The 13405-nt window shown below is 40.6% G+C and overlaps 1 protein-coding gene across 2 annotated transcripts in view; it reads left to right on the forward strand.

Moving 5' to 3' along the window:
• cyfip1 (cytoplasmic FMR1 interacting protein 1) overlaps window positions 1-13405 on the forward strand; it is a 185653-nt gene that overhangs the window by 96602 nt on the left and 75646 nt on the right. For both annotated transcript variants that reach the window (XM_072576968.1, XM_072576967.1), the window contains exon 23: window positions 7986-8073. In XM_072576968.1, the coding sequence (XP_072433069.1) occupies window positions 7986-8073 (88 nt within the window). The remainder of the gene's footprint in view (window positions 1-7985; window positions 8074-13405) is intronic.

The raw sequence follows: 13405 nt of genomic DNA on the forward strand, positions 1-13405 counted from the left end.
TGAGCTAATTGTCGTGCACATCTGGAGGTTAGTCTTTTGGGTGTTGAGTTACTTAGCTAACTCTTTTCTGCATGTCACTTGAGCAGTCAGGGCAAGCGAGGACACGGTAGGACTAATAAAATTAAACTGCATTTATTTCAATGCAAGGGGCCTAAATAGGAAAGGCAGATGAACTCACAGCATGGTTAGGAACATGGGACTGCAATATCATAGTAATTACAGAAACATGGCTCAGGGATGGACAGGACTGGCAGCTTAATGTTCAAGGGTACAAATGCTACAGGAAGGATAGAAAGGGAGGCAAGAGAGGAGGGGGAGTGGCATTTTTGGTCAGGGATTACATTACAGCTGTGCTGAGGGAGAATATTCCTGGAAGTACTTCCAGGGAAGTTATTTGGGTGGAACTGAGAAATAAGAAAGGGATGATCACCTTATTGGGATTGTATTATAGACCCCCTAATAGTCAGCAGGAAATTGGGAAACAAACTTGTAAGGAGATCTCAGTTATCTGTAAGAATAATAGGGTAGTTATGGTAGGGGATTTTAACTTTCCAAACATAGACTGGGACTGCCATAGTGTTAAGGGTTTAGATGGAGAGGAATTTCTTAAATGTGTACAAGAAAATGTTCTAATTCAGTATGTGGATGTACCCAAGAGAGAAGGTGCAAACTTGACCTACTCTTGGGAAATAAGGCAGGGCAGGTGACTGAGGTGTCAGTGGGGGAGCACTTTGGGGCCAGCCACCATAATTATATTAGATTTAAAATAGTGATGGAAAAGGATAGACCAGATGTAAAAATTGAAGTTCTAGATTGGAGAAAGGCCAATTTTGACGGTATTAGACAAGAACTTTCAAAAGCTGATTGGGGGCAGATTTTCGCAGGTAAAGGGATGGCTAGAAAATGAGAAGCCCTCAGAAATGAGATAACGAGAATCCAGAGAAAGTATATTGCTGTTAGGGTGAAAGGAAAGGCTGGTAGGTATAGGGAATGCTGGATGACTAAAGAAATTGAGGGTTTGGTTAAGAAAAAGAAGAAAGCATATGAAAAGTATAGACAAGATAGATCGAGTGTATCCTTAGAGTATAAAGACAGTAAGAGTATACATAAGAGGGAAATCAGGAGGGCGAAAAGGGGACATGAGATAGCTTTGGCAAATAGAATTAAGGAGAATCCAAAGAGTTTTTACAAATACATTAAGGACAAAAGGGTAACTAGGGAGAGAATAGGGCCCCTCAAAGATCAGCAAGAAAATGGAGCCACAGAAAATGGGGGAGATACTAAACAAGTATTTGCATCAGTGTTTACTGTGGAAAAGGATATGGAAGATATAGAATGTCGGGAAATAGATGGTGACACCTTGCAAAATGCCCCTATTACAGAAGAGGAAGTGCTGGATGTCTTGAAATGCATAAAGGTGGATAAATCCCCAGGACCTGGTCAGGTGTACCCTAGAACCCTGTGGACCTGCAAAGGACCTCTACTGTTCTTCATCCACAGAAGAATCCATACACTAAACAAACAGTTCTTCCTAGCCACATCGGAAATTAAAGACAGTAAGTACCAAAAACTTTCATGTACTTAACCCCACACTCCGGATTCGTCAACCGTTCCAGTATCTTCCATCGGCATCCGGAACCGCTTGGGCGCCTTTACCCACGCGGCCGCTGCAGCAACTGCCGCTGCGAACCATGAAGTCACTTCCGCCCCCACCGACCATGCAGCCTCCGCGGTCACCGCCCAGACAGCGCACCCGATGTGGCCTCCTATACATTGGGGAGTCAGGCCGCCTACTTGCGGAACGTTTCAGAGAACACCTCTGGGACATCCACACCAACCAACCCAACTGCCCTGTGGCTGAACACTTTAACTCCTCCTCCCACTCCACCAAGGACATGCAGGTTCTTGGCCTCCTCCATCGCCAGACCATGGCAGCACAACGCCTGGAGGAAGAGCATCTTATCTTCCGCCTAGGAACCCTCCAACCACAAGGGATGAATGCAGATTTCTCCAGCTTCCTCATTTTCCCCCCCCCCAACCTTTTCTCAATCCCAACCCTTGGACTCAGCAACGCATTCTTGACCTGCAATCTTCTTCCCGACCTCTCCGTCCCAACCCCCTCTCTGGCCTATCACCCTCACCTTCACCTCCTTCCACCTATTGCATTCCCAACGTCCCTCCCCTAAGTCCTTCCTCCCTACCTGCTTGGCACACCTTCCTCATTCCTGAAGAAGGGCTTATGCCCGAAACGTCGATTCTCCTGCTCCTTGGATTCTGCCTGACCTGCTGCACTTTTCCAGCAACACATTTTTCAGTTCTAACCCTGTGGGAAGCTAGAGAAGTGATTGCTGGGCCTCTTGCTGTGAGATATTTGTATCATCGATAGTCACAAGTGAGGTGCTGGAAGACTAGAGGTTGGCTAACGTGGTGCCACTGTTTAAGAAAGGTGGTAAGGACAAGCTAGGGAACTATAGCCCAGTGAGCCTAACGTCAGTCATGGGCAAGTTGTTGGAGGGAATCCTGAGGGACAGGGTGTACATGTATTTGGAAAGGCAAGAGCTGATTATGGATAGTCAACATGGTTTTATGCGTGGGAAATCATGTCTCATAAACTTGATTGAGTTTTTTGAGGAAGTAACAAAGAGAATTGATGAAGGCAGAGCGGTAGATGTGATCGATATGGACTTCAGTAAGGTATTTGACAAGGCTCCCTGTGGGAGACTGGTTAGCAAGGTTAGATCTCATGGAATACAGGGAGAACAAGCCATTTGGATACAGAACTGGCTCAAAGGTAGAAAACGAGGGTGTTGGTGGAGGGTTGTTTTTCAGACTGGAGGCCTGTGACCAGTGGAGTGCCACAAAGATGAGTGCTGGGTCCTCGACTTTTTGTAATTTACATAAATGATTTGGATGCGAACATAAGAGGTACAGTTACTAAGTTTGCGACACCAAAATTGGAGGTGTAGTGGACAGCCAAGAAGGTTACCTCAGATTCCAACAGGATCTGGACCAGATGGGCCAATGGGCTGATAAGTAGCAGATGGAGTTTAATTCCGATAAATGCAAGGTACTGCATTTTGGGAAAGCAAATCTTAGCAGGACTTATGCACTTAATGGTAAGGTCCTAGGGAGTGTTGCTGAACAAAGAGACCAGGGAGTGCAGGTTCATAGCTCCTTGAAAGTGGAGTCGCAGGTAGATAGGATAGTGAAGAAGGCATTTGGTATGCTTTCTTTTATTGGTCAGAGTATTGAGTACAGAAGTTGGGAGGTCATGTTGCAGCTGTATAGGACAGTGGTTAGGCCACTGTTGGAATATTGCGTGCAATTCTAGTCGTCTTCCTATTGCAAAGATGTTGTGAAATTTGAAAGGGTTCAGAAAAGATTAACAAGGATGTTGCCAGGGTTGGAAGATTTGACCTATAGGGAGAGGCTGAACAGGCTGGGGCTGTTTTCCCTGGAGCGTCGGAGGCTGAGGAGTGACTTACAAAATTATGAGGGGCATGGCTATCTGGATCCAGAATTGGCTGACTGACAGAAGGCAGAGCATGGTTGTAGATGGAAAGTATTTTGCCTGGAGGGCACTGTTGAGTGGGGTCCCGCTGGGCTCCGTACTTGGGCCTCTGCTCTTTGTAGTTTTTATAAATGACTTGGATGAGGAGATTGAGGGGTGGGTGAGTAAATTTGCAGATGACACAAAGGTTGGAGGTGTCGTCGATAGTATAGAGGGCTACTGCAGGCTGCAGCGCGACATACAGGATGCAGGGCTGGGCTGAGAAATGGCTGATGGCGTTCAGCCTGGATAAATGCAAAGTGATGCATTTTGGAAGGTTGAACTCTAATGCTGAATGTAGGATTAAAGACCGGATTCTTGGCAGTGTGGAGGAACAGAGGGATCTGGGTATGCAAGTACATAGATCCCTCAAAGTTGCCACCCAAGTGGATAGGGTTGTTAAGAAAGCATATGGTGTTTTGGCTTTCATCAACAGGGGGATTGAGTTTAAGAGCCACTAGATTTTGCTGCAGCTCTACAAGTCCCTGGTGAGGCCACACTTGGAATATTGTGTCCAGTTCTGGTCGCCCTACTATAGGAAAGTTACAGAGGCTTTGGAGAGGGTGCAAAGAAGGTTTACCAGGATGCTGCCTGGACTGGAGGGCTTGCCTTATGAAGAAAGGTTGAATAGGCTTGGACTTTTCTCTCTGGAGAGAAGGAGGAAGCGAGGAGACCTGATCGAGGTGTACAAAATAATGAGAGGAATAAATAGTCAATAGCCAGGGCAGAATTGACTGATACGAGAAGTCATAGTTTGAAGATATTAGGAGGAAGGTGTAAAGGAGACGTCAGAGGTAGGTGTTTTACACAGAGTTATGAATGCATGGAATACGTTACCAGCAGTTGTGGTGGAAACAGTCATTGGGGACATTTAAGCTACTGCTGGAGATGCATATGGATAACAGTGAGTTGAGGGCTGCGTAGGTTGTTACTACATTTTACATTAGGATTAAATCTCAGCACAAAATTGTGGGCCAAAGGGCCTGTTCTGTGCTGTACTTTTCTATGTTCTATGAATAGGATAAATAGGCAAAGTCTTTTCCCTGGGGTGGGGAGTCCAGAACTAGAGGGCATAGGTTTAGGGTGAGAGGGGAAAGACATAAGAGACCGAAGGGGCAACTACTTCACACACAGGGTGGTACGTTTATGGATTGAGCTGCCAGAGGAAGTGGTGGAGGCTGGTACAATTGCAACATTTAAAAGGCATCTGGATGGGTATATGAATAGCAAGGGTTTGGAAGGCTATGGGCCGGGTGCTGGCAGGTGGGACTAGATGGGGTTGGGATATCTGATCGGCATGGACGGGTTGTACTGAAGGGTCTGTTTCCTTGCTGTATATCTCTATGACTCTTAATGAGGCAGAGAGCACAATAGCAGGGAGGTGATGTTGAATACTTGTAAGATACTTGTTGGGCTACAGCTGGAGTATGGAGTTGTGTATATTGTGGATGCCATAAAGCAAGAACAATGTGAATACATTAGTGAGAGTGCCGAAACAATGTACAAGAATGGCACTAGGCATGAGAAACTTAGGAGGACAGATTGAAGAAGTTGGAATGACTTTCTTGGAGAGGAGATGATAGAGGGGTAATTTGGTAGAAGTTTTCAAATTCTTGAGTGACTGAATTGAGTAGATAGGGAGAAGCTGTTCCCACCTGTGAAAGAAACAAAAATGAAGCCACCTGGATTTAATGTGATGTGTAAATAAAACGAGTGATATGAGAAAAAGACTTTTCACATGGTCATTAGTTAGTGAGAAAATGTGCAGGATGCAGGTTCAATTGAGGCATCGACAGCATTGGATGATTCGTTTGATAGAAACGCATGTGAACAAATGAGAAAAAGGCAGGAGATTGGCTCTAGGTAATGGAAATGGTGGGGGCATGATGAGCTGAATGGCATTCTGCACTGTAATAAATCTAAGTTTGTAAAGATCATTGTATTGACAGCCCATACAGTTCAACTAGTTCCAATTTAACATATGAAATTTGAAGGTAAGAATAAATATGTTTAAGATAAATACATCACTGAAAGTTTCAGATGTCAGCAGTTCATGGATATCTTTAGGGAATTATTCATGTTGAGGTTTTTATGAGCAATAATTCCCAGTTAGCTGAGACTTGAGCCCACCAGTTTCATCCCTGTGCTTTCACAGTGGAAAATGGAAAACTGTCCTTTACCATTTCTCAAATATATTCCATTTCAGGTTTGTTCCTGAGATGACTGACCAGAGACCCAAAAAAACACATGTAGACAGCTTTGAATAAATATATCTAGCAAAGCAGAATTTGTCTTAATTGTAATTGGTGTTAGGTCAATATTTTGCTTTGCCATTAAGGAAAAGAAAAGCTTAAACAAGGAAACCATGCTTTCAGTTTTAAACACTCCTTGGCAATGTTTGAAATTCAAAGAAAAAAATTAGCATCTTGAAAAATTTAAACTAAAATTTATCACTTCTTGAACCTTTTATTAAATGCTCTTGACCAATTGTTTTGATTAGCCTGCTATTACTGTGGCTCAAATGGCTCCATTGACAGTAATGAAGACTAATATATACTTGTATACTTGATGAGTTTGGAATAAGATGGTGTAACTTTTGGAATAATCTGGTGACGTGGAGTAACAAAAAAGCGTGATCTTTTAAACATTGTTGAATTCTCCTCATCTCAGATGATTCGAATATGTATAGATATAGTATATTCTGAAGGGAGGGTAAGTCAGAATTATGGATAGATTTTAGATATTCAGGAGAGTAATTTGTATTTATTGTAGTAACCTTCAATTCCATTCCAGCCAGATATTCAAAATGTATATCAAACGTTTGACTCTGGAAATGAAATTGTATTTCCCAGTTTGCAGATGACAAAATTAGGTGGAAGTGAGAGCTGTGAGGAAGATGCAAAGAGACTTCAAAGATATTTAGAGAGGCTGACTGGGTGGGCAAAAATAAGTCAGATTGAATGTACACTGGACTCATGTGAGCTTCTTAGGCACTCGAAGTTTGACACTGTTCAGGACAAAGCAGCCTGCTTGATTGACATTGCATCCACCATTGCTGCTAAGTTGCTGCAGTTTTTGCTCTCTATAGGTTTCACAGCAGAAATTTACCAAAGATCCTTTCAAACGCACAGTCGCTTCCATTTAGAAGGGCAAGGGTAACAGCTAAACGGTATTACCACAACTTTTGTTCCCCTTCAGCCCCTCACCATCCTGACTTGGAAATATATTGTCATTCCTTCACTTGCTGGATTAAAATCCTGGAATTCCCTCCCTAAGGACATTGTAGGTCTACCGACTGCGCTTTGATTTCAGCACTTCAAGAAGACAGCTCACTACCACCTTCTCAAGGGCCACTCAGGACAGTCAATAAATGTTGCCTAACCAATGACTGCCACATCACACAAATGAATTAAAAATAAAAGCAGAATTACTGGGATTTTTGTAAATAGTGAGAAGCTAGAAAGTGTTGGGACTTCAAAGAGACTTGGATGTCCTTGTTCGTGAGTCATTAAAAATTGCCATCTACATATGGCAAGAGATTGAGTAGAAATAGTGTGCAGCCTTTAATAAAAGTAATTTGAATATAATAGGGAAAGATGTTTTGCTTGACTTTTAATTAAAATTTCACCATCTGTCATGGTGGGATGAAAATCCACACCCCAAGAACATTATCCTAGGCTCTCGATTACTCGTCCAATGGCATTAAGATTCTGCCACTACTTCCACTAGTCTGGAAGATTTGGGCCTTGTTGAAAATGAGACAAATTGCTCGCCAAGAAATCCTAAGCACTGACCTTGTGGTAGCATTGTTTGTATGACTGGTGCAGTTCAGTTTCCAGCCAGTGGTGAATCTGAGATGTTGTTTGTGTATTAATTCAGCAATTGGAATGCCCCCGTATATCAAGGAGCAATGTTGGATTCTTTCTTGTTGGAGATAGTGATTGCCCAGCACTTGTGTGGCACAAATATTACATGTTACTTGAGCCCAACTTTAAATGTTATCTGGATCTTACTGCATATGGACACGTGTCATAATTATCGGATTAATTTTTAGTTCAGGATTTATTAGTTGAATTTAAATTCCACCAGCTATCCTGGTTGGCTTTTGAACCCAAGTCCTGAGAAATTAGTCTTGGACATTACAGCAATGCCATTGCCTAACTCATCATTTGTAACAGCAACTGGTAGAGGCAGTTATACTGATTTCTACCAGTCACCTATCCCTGGTACCACTATCATTAACTTTGCTTAAACCGAAGGACTGAATCCAAGATCTTCCTGGTCTCTTCAATATTTGTTTAAACTATAGAAGAGCTTCATTTTATGTTTTTGTTTTATTTAGAATGCATTTGCACCGTGTGCCATGATGTGATAACACTTATGTGTTGCTTTCAGTGACATATTGCGTCTTTAATTATTATTCCTTTTCTCACAGGTTTGTGCGTACTGTGCTGCCCTTCTCTCAAGAGTTTCAAAGAGATAAACAACCGAATGCACAGCCTCAGTATTTATATGGAACTAAGGTTAGTGCATTCTACATCGCTTTATTTTAATTGTTTTCATTTTGGAGAGACTGAATAAAACCACATTTGAACACTGATTAAATGTTGAAGGAACCTGTCTTTTTTAATCAGCTGAATGTTATTTGACCATGTAAAAGGAGTTTCTTCCATTCTGAGGAGATATCAACAAACCAAGTGTGGTTTAGATCTCTCAATGAGCATTCTCTCTAATGAACAGAGTACCTAAAATATAATTGTGAAAATCAGTGTGTTGAACAAAATACATGAAGCAGTTATCAAAGTTGTAGTAGCACATCTCTATAGCTATTCCCACAGTAGACTGGGAATATATTTTATTTGTTAAATTGTATATTGTATGGTGAATCTTTCAGGTGAATCTCATTGAGCGTTAAATGAACCTTAATACAACTGTCTTCACTTCTTCCTCACTGTTAGTGTTACTTTTCTCAGTCTTTCACTTTTTTTCTATTTTGTTTTCTTTTTCTTTTTCTCTTTCTCTGCCAATATTTCTGGCTTTGTTTGACTTTCTCTCATTCCTTATATGTATATAATCTCTCCACTAGCTTGTTTTTCTTGCACAGTGTTTTTACTTTCCTTTCTAGCTGTATTTCTGTGAATATTCCACACCTTTTCCTTTTCCCTCATCTTCTGTAAAAGCTTGTTTACTGGATACTGCTTTCCAAACCACTCCAAAAGTGATTGTGTGCCTTACACTATAGGGGGAGATGATACATCTGACTGCTGCATTGGTGTGTTTAACCTAGCAGTCTGAACTCCTGTTGGAAGGAAGAAAAAGTTAAGTTTAGACAAATAGGCAATAGCAGTGTAGTTGAGTGTATATTACTGGGTCTTAATTGTCTGATGTGCTATCTATGTTTGTCACAGGCCAAAGTCTATTCTGTATTTAAATAATAAACTTGCATTTACATAGTAACTTCCGTGGACATGCTAAAACTCTTCATAAGAGTTTATTACATTAAAATTTTTCGGATCTAGTCAGTGATGTTCCTTAGGCAGGTGCAAGATAGTCCAATTTCCACAGTCTTAAAACATATTCAGCATCAGAACCAGTGACCTCATTTGATGGTGTTGCATGACAAATGAGTGACAGCCAGGGGATTTTATATATCATCATGCAACCTTCCATCTACATAACATAATGGATATGCAGCAAAATCATTGCATATGAGAATGAGGTAGTTCCATATGATGTACTTTTGTTGATGGCTGATGAGACCAATCTAAGAGAGACAGGATTGGTGACAGTTTGTGTGTATGAAGTGCTGATCAGGTGTCACTGTGGGCTGTGGTTTCAGTAATGACATCTACTGCAAAGCCACTAATCATTCTGGTGGTGCACACTGGCCCACAGGTGATGTTATTATGTCCCCCTGTCACTGACATTTTCTCTAAGACAGTGATCAATGTTTTCATGCTGAGCTGACAAACATCCTTAAAACCGATCTGATTGTGTCCTACTGGAATTTAGGCTGAGTCCCACTGCTTTCAGGAAATCCATCTTTCTCCCATCTTGTGATTATGTCTGAACTAGCAAAATCCTTTCCGTATAATGTCAGTCAATATGCGGTATGTCTGAATAGAGCGCAGCCCTGATGTTAGCCCACATTAGACGTGGGTTAACGTGGAGTGGATCTTGGACATTTGACCTTCCGACTCAGAGGTGGGTGCTGTTGTATTAGGATACAACTATATTTACATTGGATTTATGCAAGCTGTTGCAGTTTTGGAGAAACAAAGTTCAGGATGTAAGACATTTCTGTATGGGGCCAGAGTATGTAAGGAGAAAGTGAGGACTGCAGATGCTGGAGATCAGAGCTGATAATGTGTTGCTTGAAAAGCGCAGCAAGTCAGGCAGCATCAAAGGAGCAGGAGAATCGACATTTCGGGCATAAGCCCTGAAGAAGGGCTTATGTATGTGAGGTCAGCATCTGTATACAACCAGAAGTTAGGATAACTTAAGGCTGGAACTGTACCCGCGAAAGAACACAATAGTTCAAGTAAAGTTCTAAGTTTGTATGTTCTTTCGATTTCCTTGTCCTCGGACTTTAAATATTTTAAAGACATTATTGACCTTCACGTTGGATTGGAAAAATAGTTCCAAGCAATATCATGCATTCCTATCACTGTGCTTTTTACTTAGTATGAAGTCCCAAAGAATTTCCGAGTAGTTACTACTGTGTCCCCTAAGCTCTGCTAATTGTAGCAATTTGTAAAGGCAGATTGCAAGTGGATATAGATTGCTGGAAATTTACAAATGGAACATAGGCAGGAAAGCCCAGGTAAACACTGAAGGCATGGATAGGCTAATTGAGTCCATGCTTCAAGAATAAGCTAGTCAAGTTGAATGGAAGAAAGTTGTAACTGGGTTTAAAGAGTCAAAATGGTAGGATTATGGTTAACTAATGTGATTGACTGCCTTTTAAAATGATCAGTGAGCCACTCAGTCATATCAAACACCTATAGGAGTCAAATAAAAATTCACCTAGATAGGCCACCTTGCACCAACCTAGACATTGTAAATTACAAAGATACACCATGCCCAATTTGCCTTGGAAAGTCCACTTCACTAACTTCTGGAGATGTGCTGTACTATTATATTTAAAATAACAACTTAGCTAAGATATTGTGTCTTTCAGGTCATTATTTCCAAGTTGAAATAAGAACCAATTCTAGGTTAGTGACTTGTTTTGCTGTTTCATTTATGTAGCGCTTTTAATTTAGTAAAATACCTTGTGGTACTTAACAGAAACTTTATGAAACAAGATTTGATACTGAGAAAAAGACATTTTAAGCCAATGATCAAAGCCTTTTCAATTAGTTAGGGTTTAAGGGATGACTTACTGCGGGAGAGGGATCCAGGAAGGAAATTTCAGAAAACCACTTGTGTGGTTGAAGGTACAGATGCCAATAATGGAGTGAATAAAACAAAAAGTTTAAAATAAAACTGAAGATAATGGAAATATAGAATGAAATCATTTAATGCCGAGTGTACTCAGCTGGCCTGTTTGCATTTGTGGAGAAAGAAACTGAATTAATATTTCAGGTTGTTGACCTTTCATCAAAAAAGGATGCTCAAGAGGCCAATTTTGGAGAATTGTAGGGTAAATGAAGGCCACAGAATTGGGTTGATTGATACTAAGTCCATGAAGAGATTTAGAAACAAGGATAAGAATTTTAAAATGGTCGGTTTAGAGCAGAATACAGAACAACCTCGATTATCCGAATTTTGGATTATCCGAACAAGATCTCAAGGTCCCATAAAAATTGCATTAGGCAGCTCAGCATTTAGTTAAGTGGCGTTATGGCGTACATTGCCAGATAACAGAGACATGTTCGGATAACCGGCGCTCATAAATTACCACTTGTTTATGATCAGGTCAATTGTCTGAACAATCAGTTATCTGAACAAAATCCCCCCCGCCCGCCCACCTGCCTCATTCACATAATTGAGACTTTTCTGTACTTGGTCTGTGTATCTATAATGTATGATAAAATATTGAGTTCATTCTTAGTTCCTCGTCTCTCTGTTTTTGTGCTGTGCTTGCTTTTACCTCTGCAGTTTATGTTGAAAGGAGGTAGATTGCATTTTTTAATAAGATGATTCAGCTGCAGTAATTATTATTGTATTCAGCAATTCCTTTGTGTGGCGCTCCCACAGAAGAGGAATGAATTTAGGCTGAATTTAGTCAGCAGGCTTGAATTGATGAGATGTGGTTAATGAAACACCTATTGAGCTGCAAATTGGACTGCTGGGAATTGCAACCATTTTCTCGAAATCACAACTTGTAAATGCATTATTTTAAAAAAAGGAATGAAAAGTATTACAGTTTTCGTTACTGTTACTTATTGCAAATCTATTTGCAGAATCCCCAAGAATAAAAACTCATTGTTGAATGACAGAAAATAAAGAGACTTTCTATTATTAAAAATGCTTGATGGTTAGCATGGTTCTACCTTTTGTGAAAAAAGACTTCCAGTTGGAGGAAAGTGAGTCAGCTGCTGGTTAATCCGTACGCTACACTCCTGCCTCATCCAATTGTGAATGGTGGTCAGTTAAACAGCTAACAGGAAGTGGAGGCTTTATAAATATCCCCATCCTCAATAATAGGGAAGCTCAGCACATCACTGCCAAATTTAAATTAATTTCATGCTGGAATTAGAAAAAAAGCAAGTAAGGTAATTACGCAACAATCAAATTGACATAAAAACCCAACTACATGTAATTCACTTGTGCATCTACCATCCTTAACATGGTCTAGCTTGTATGTGATTCCAGAACAATGGCAAAGTGGTTGACTCGAGGGAAGTTGGGAGATGGGCAATAAATACTTACCTTGCCAACTGCACCCATATCCCTTACAAGGGAAAACATTTTATGGGGTCAGGAAGGGAATTCAGTTCAAGGATCCGAACCTTCAATTTGAGACATTGGAAAATCTGGAACCAAATATTGAAGAAAATACAGTAATTATGGATGTGTGGGAAAATGAACTGCTGCATTTTGAATGAACTGATATTTAGCACATTGACAATGGTCGTATAGCTGGGGAGCATTGTAACAGTTGAATTGGTAGGTGATAAAGGAAGCCGCCTTTGTGATGCTGCCAATTTCAGAGTAAATCAAATAGGATGCCTGATTGTGAAAATTTGGTTCAGTCCAATGGTAGCTGACAAAGGGGTGGAAGATGTCCCCATGGATTTGGTTGTCATGGCTTACGATTTGAGGAACAGAGTGAACAACGTTAAATATGTGATAGTTGAATATTGAAAAGATACAAGCTCACAAACCATGGAGTAAATTTGGGAGCTAATTCTTGATTGGTTACTGCAAAAGCTTACACAGCAGTTACTTCATACTTTGGTTCCCTGAAAACGCATATGAAAAGTTTTTCTATACATTTTCGCTGCCTAATAATTCATGTGAGTTTATGCTTTTCTTGCTTTCAGCTTTATTTTTGCCAGTGTGAGGTTTTGAATTTTGATCAGGTATTAAATGCTCGTCCACCCAACAAAGGTCACATCCCATGAGTGAATTAAAGAATAAGAGAGTAGATAATGTAGCCTTTCCCATTGACACTTTCAGGTAGTTACAAGGCATGGTAGGAGGACACAATGATCATAATTAAGGGAAACTGATTTCAAATGATTTTGTTTGTTACCAGTGAAAACATTTAAAATAATTGACAAATTAACTAGACAGAAGAGGTGAATATTTTTCTTATGCATTGGATTAGTGTTTTTCTGTCTCACCACTGATGCTGCCAGACCTGACAAGTTTCTCTAGCACTTTGTTTTTATTTCACATTTCCAG

This window comes from Chiloscyllium punctatum, chromosome 9 (genome assembly GCF_047496795.1).
Source record: "Chiloscyllium punctatum isolate Juve2018m chromosome 9, sChiPun1.3, whole genome shotgun sequence".
NCBI lineage: Eukaryota > Metazoa > Chordata > Chondrichthyes > Orectolobiformes > Hemiscylliidae > Chiloscyllium > Chiloscyllium punctatum.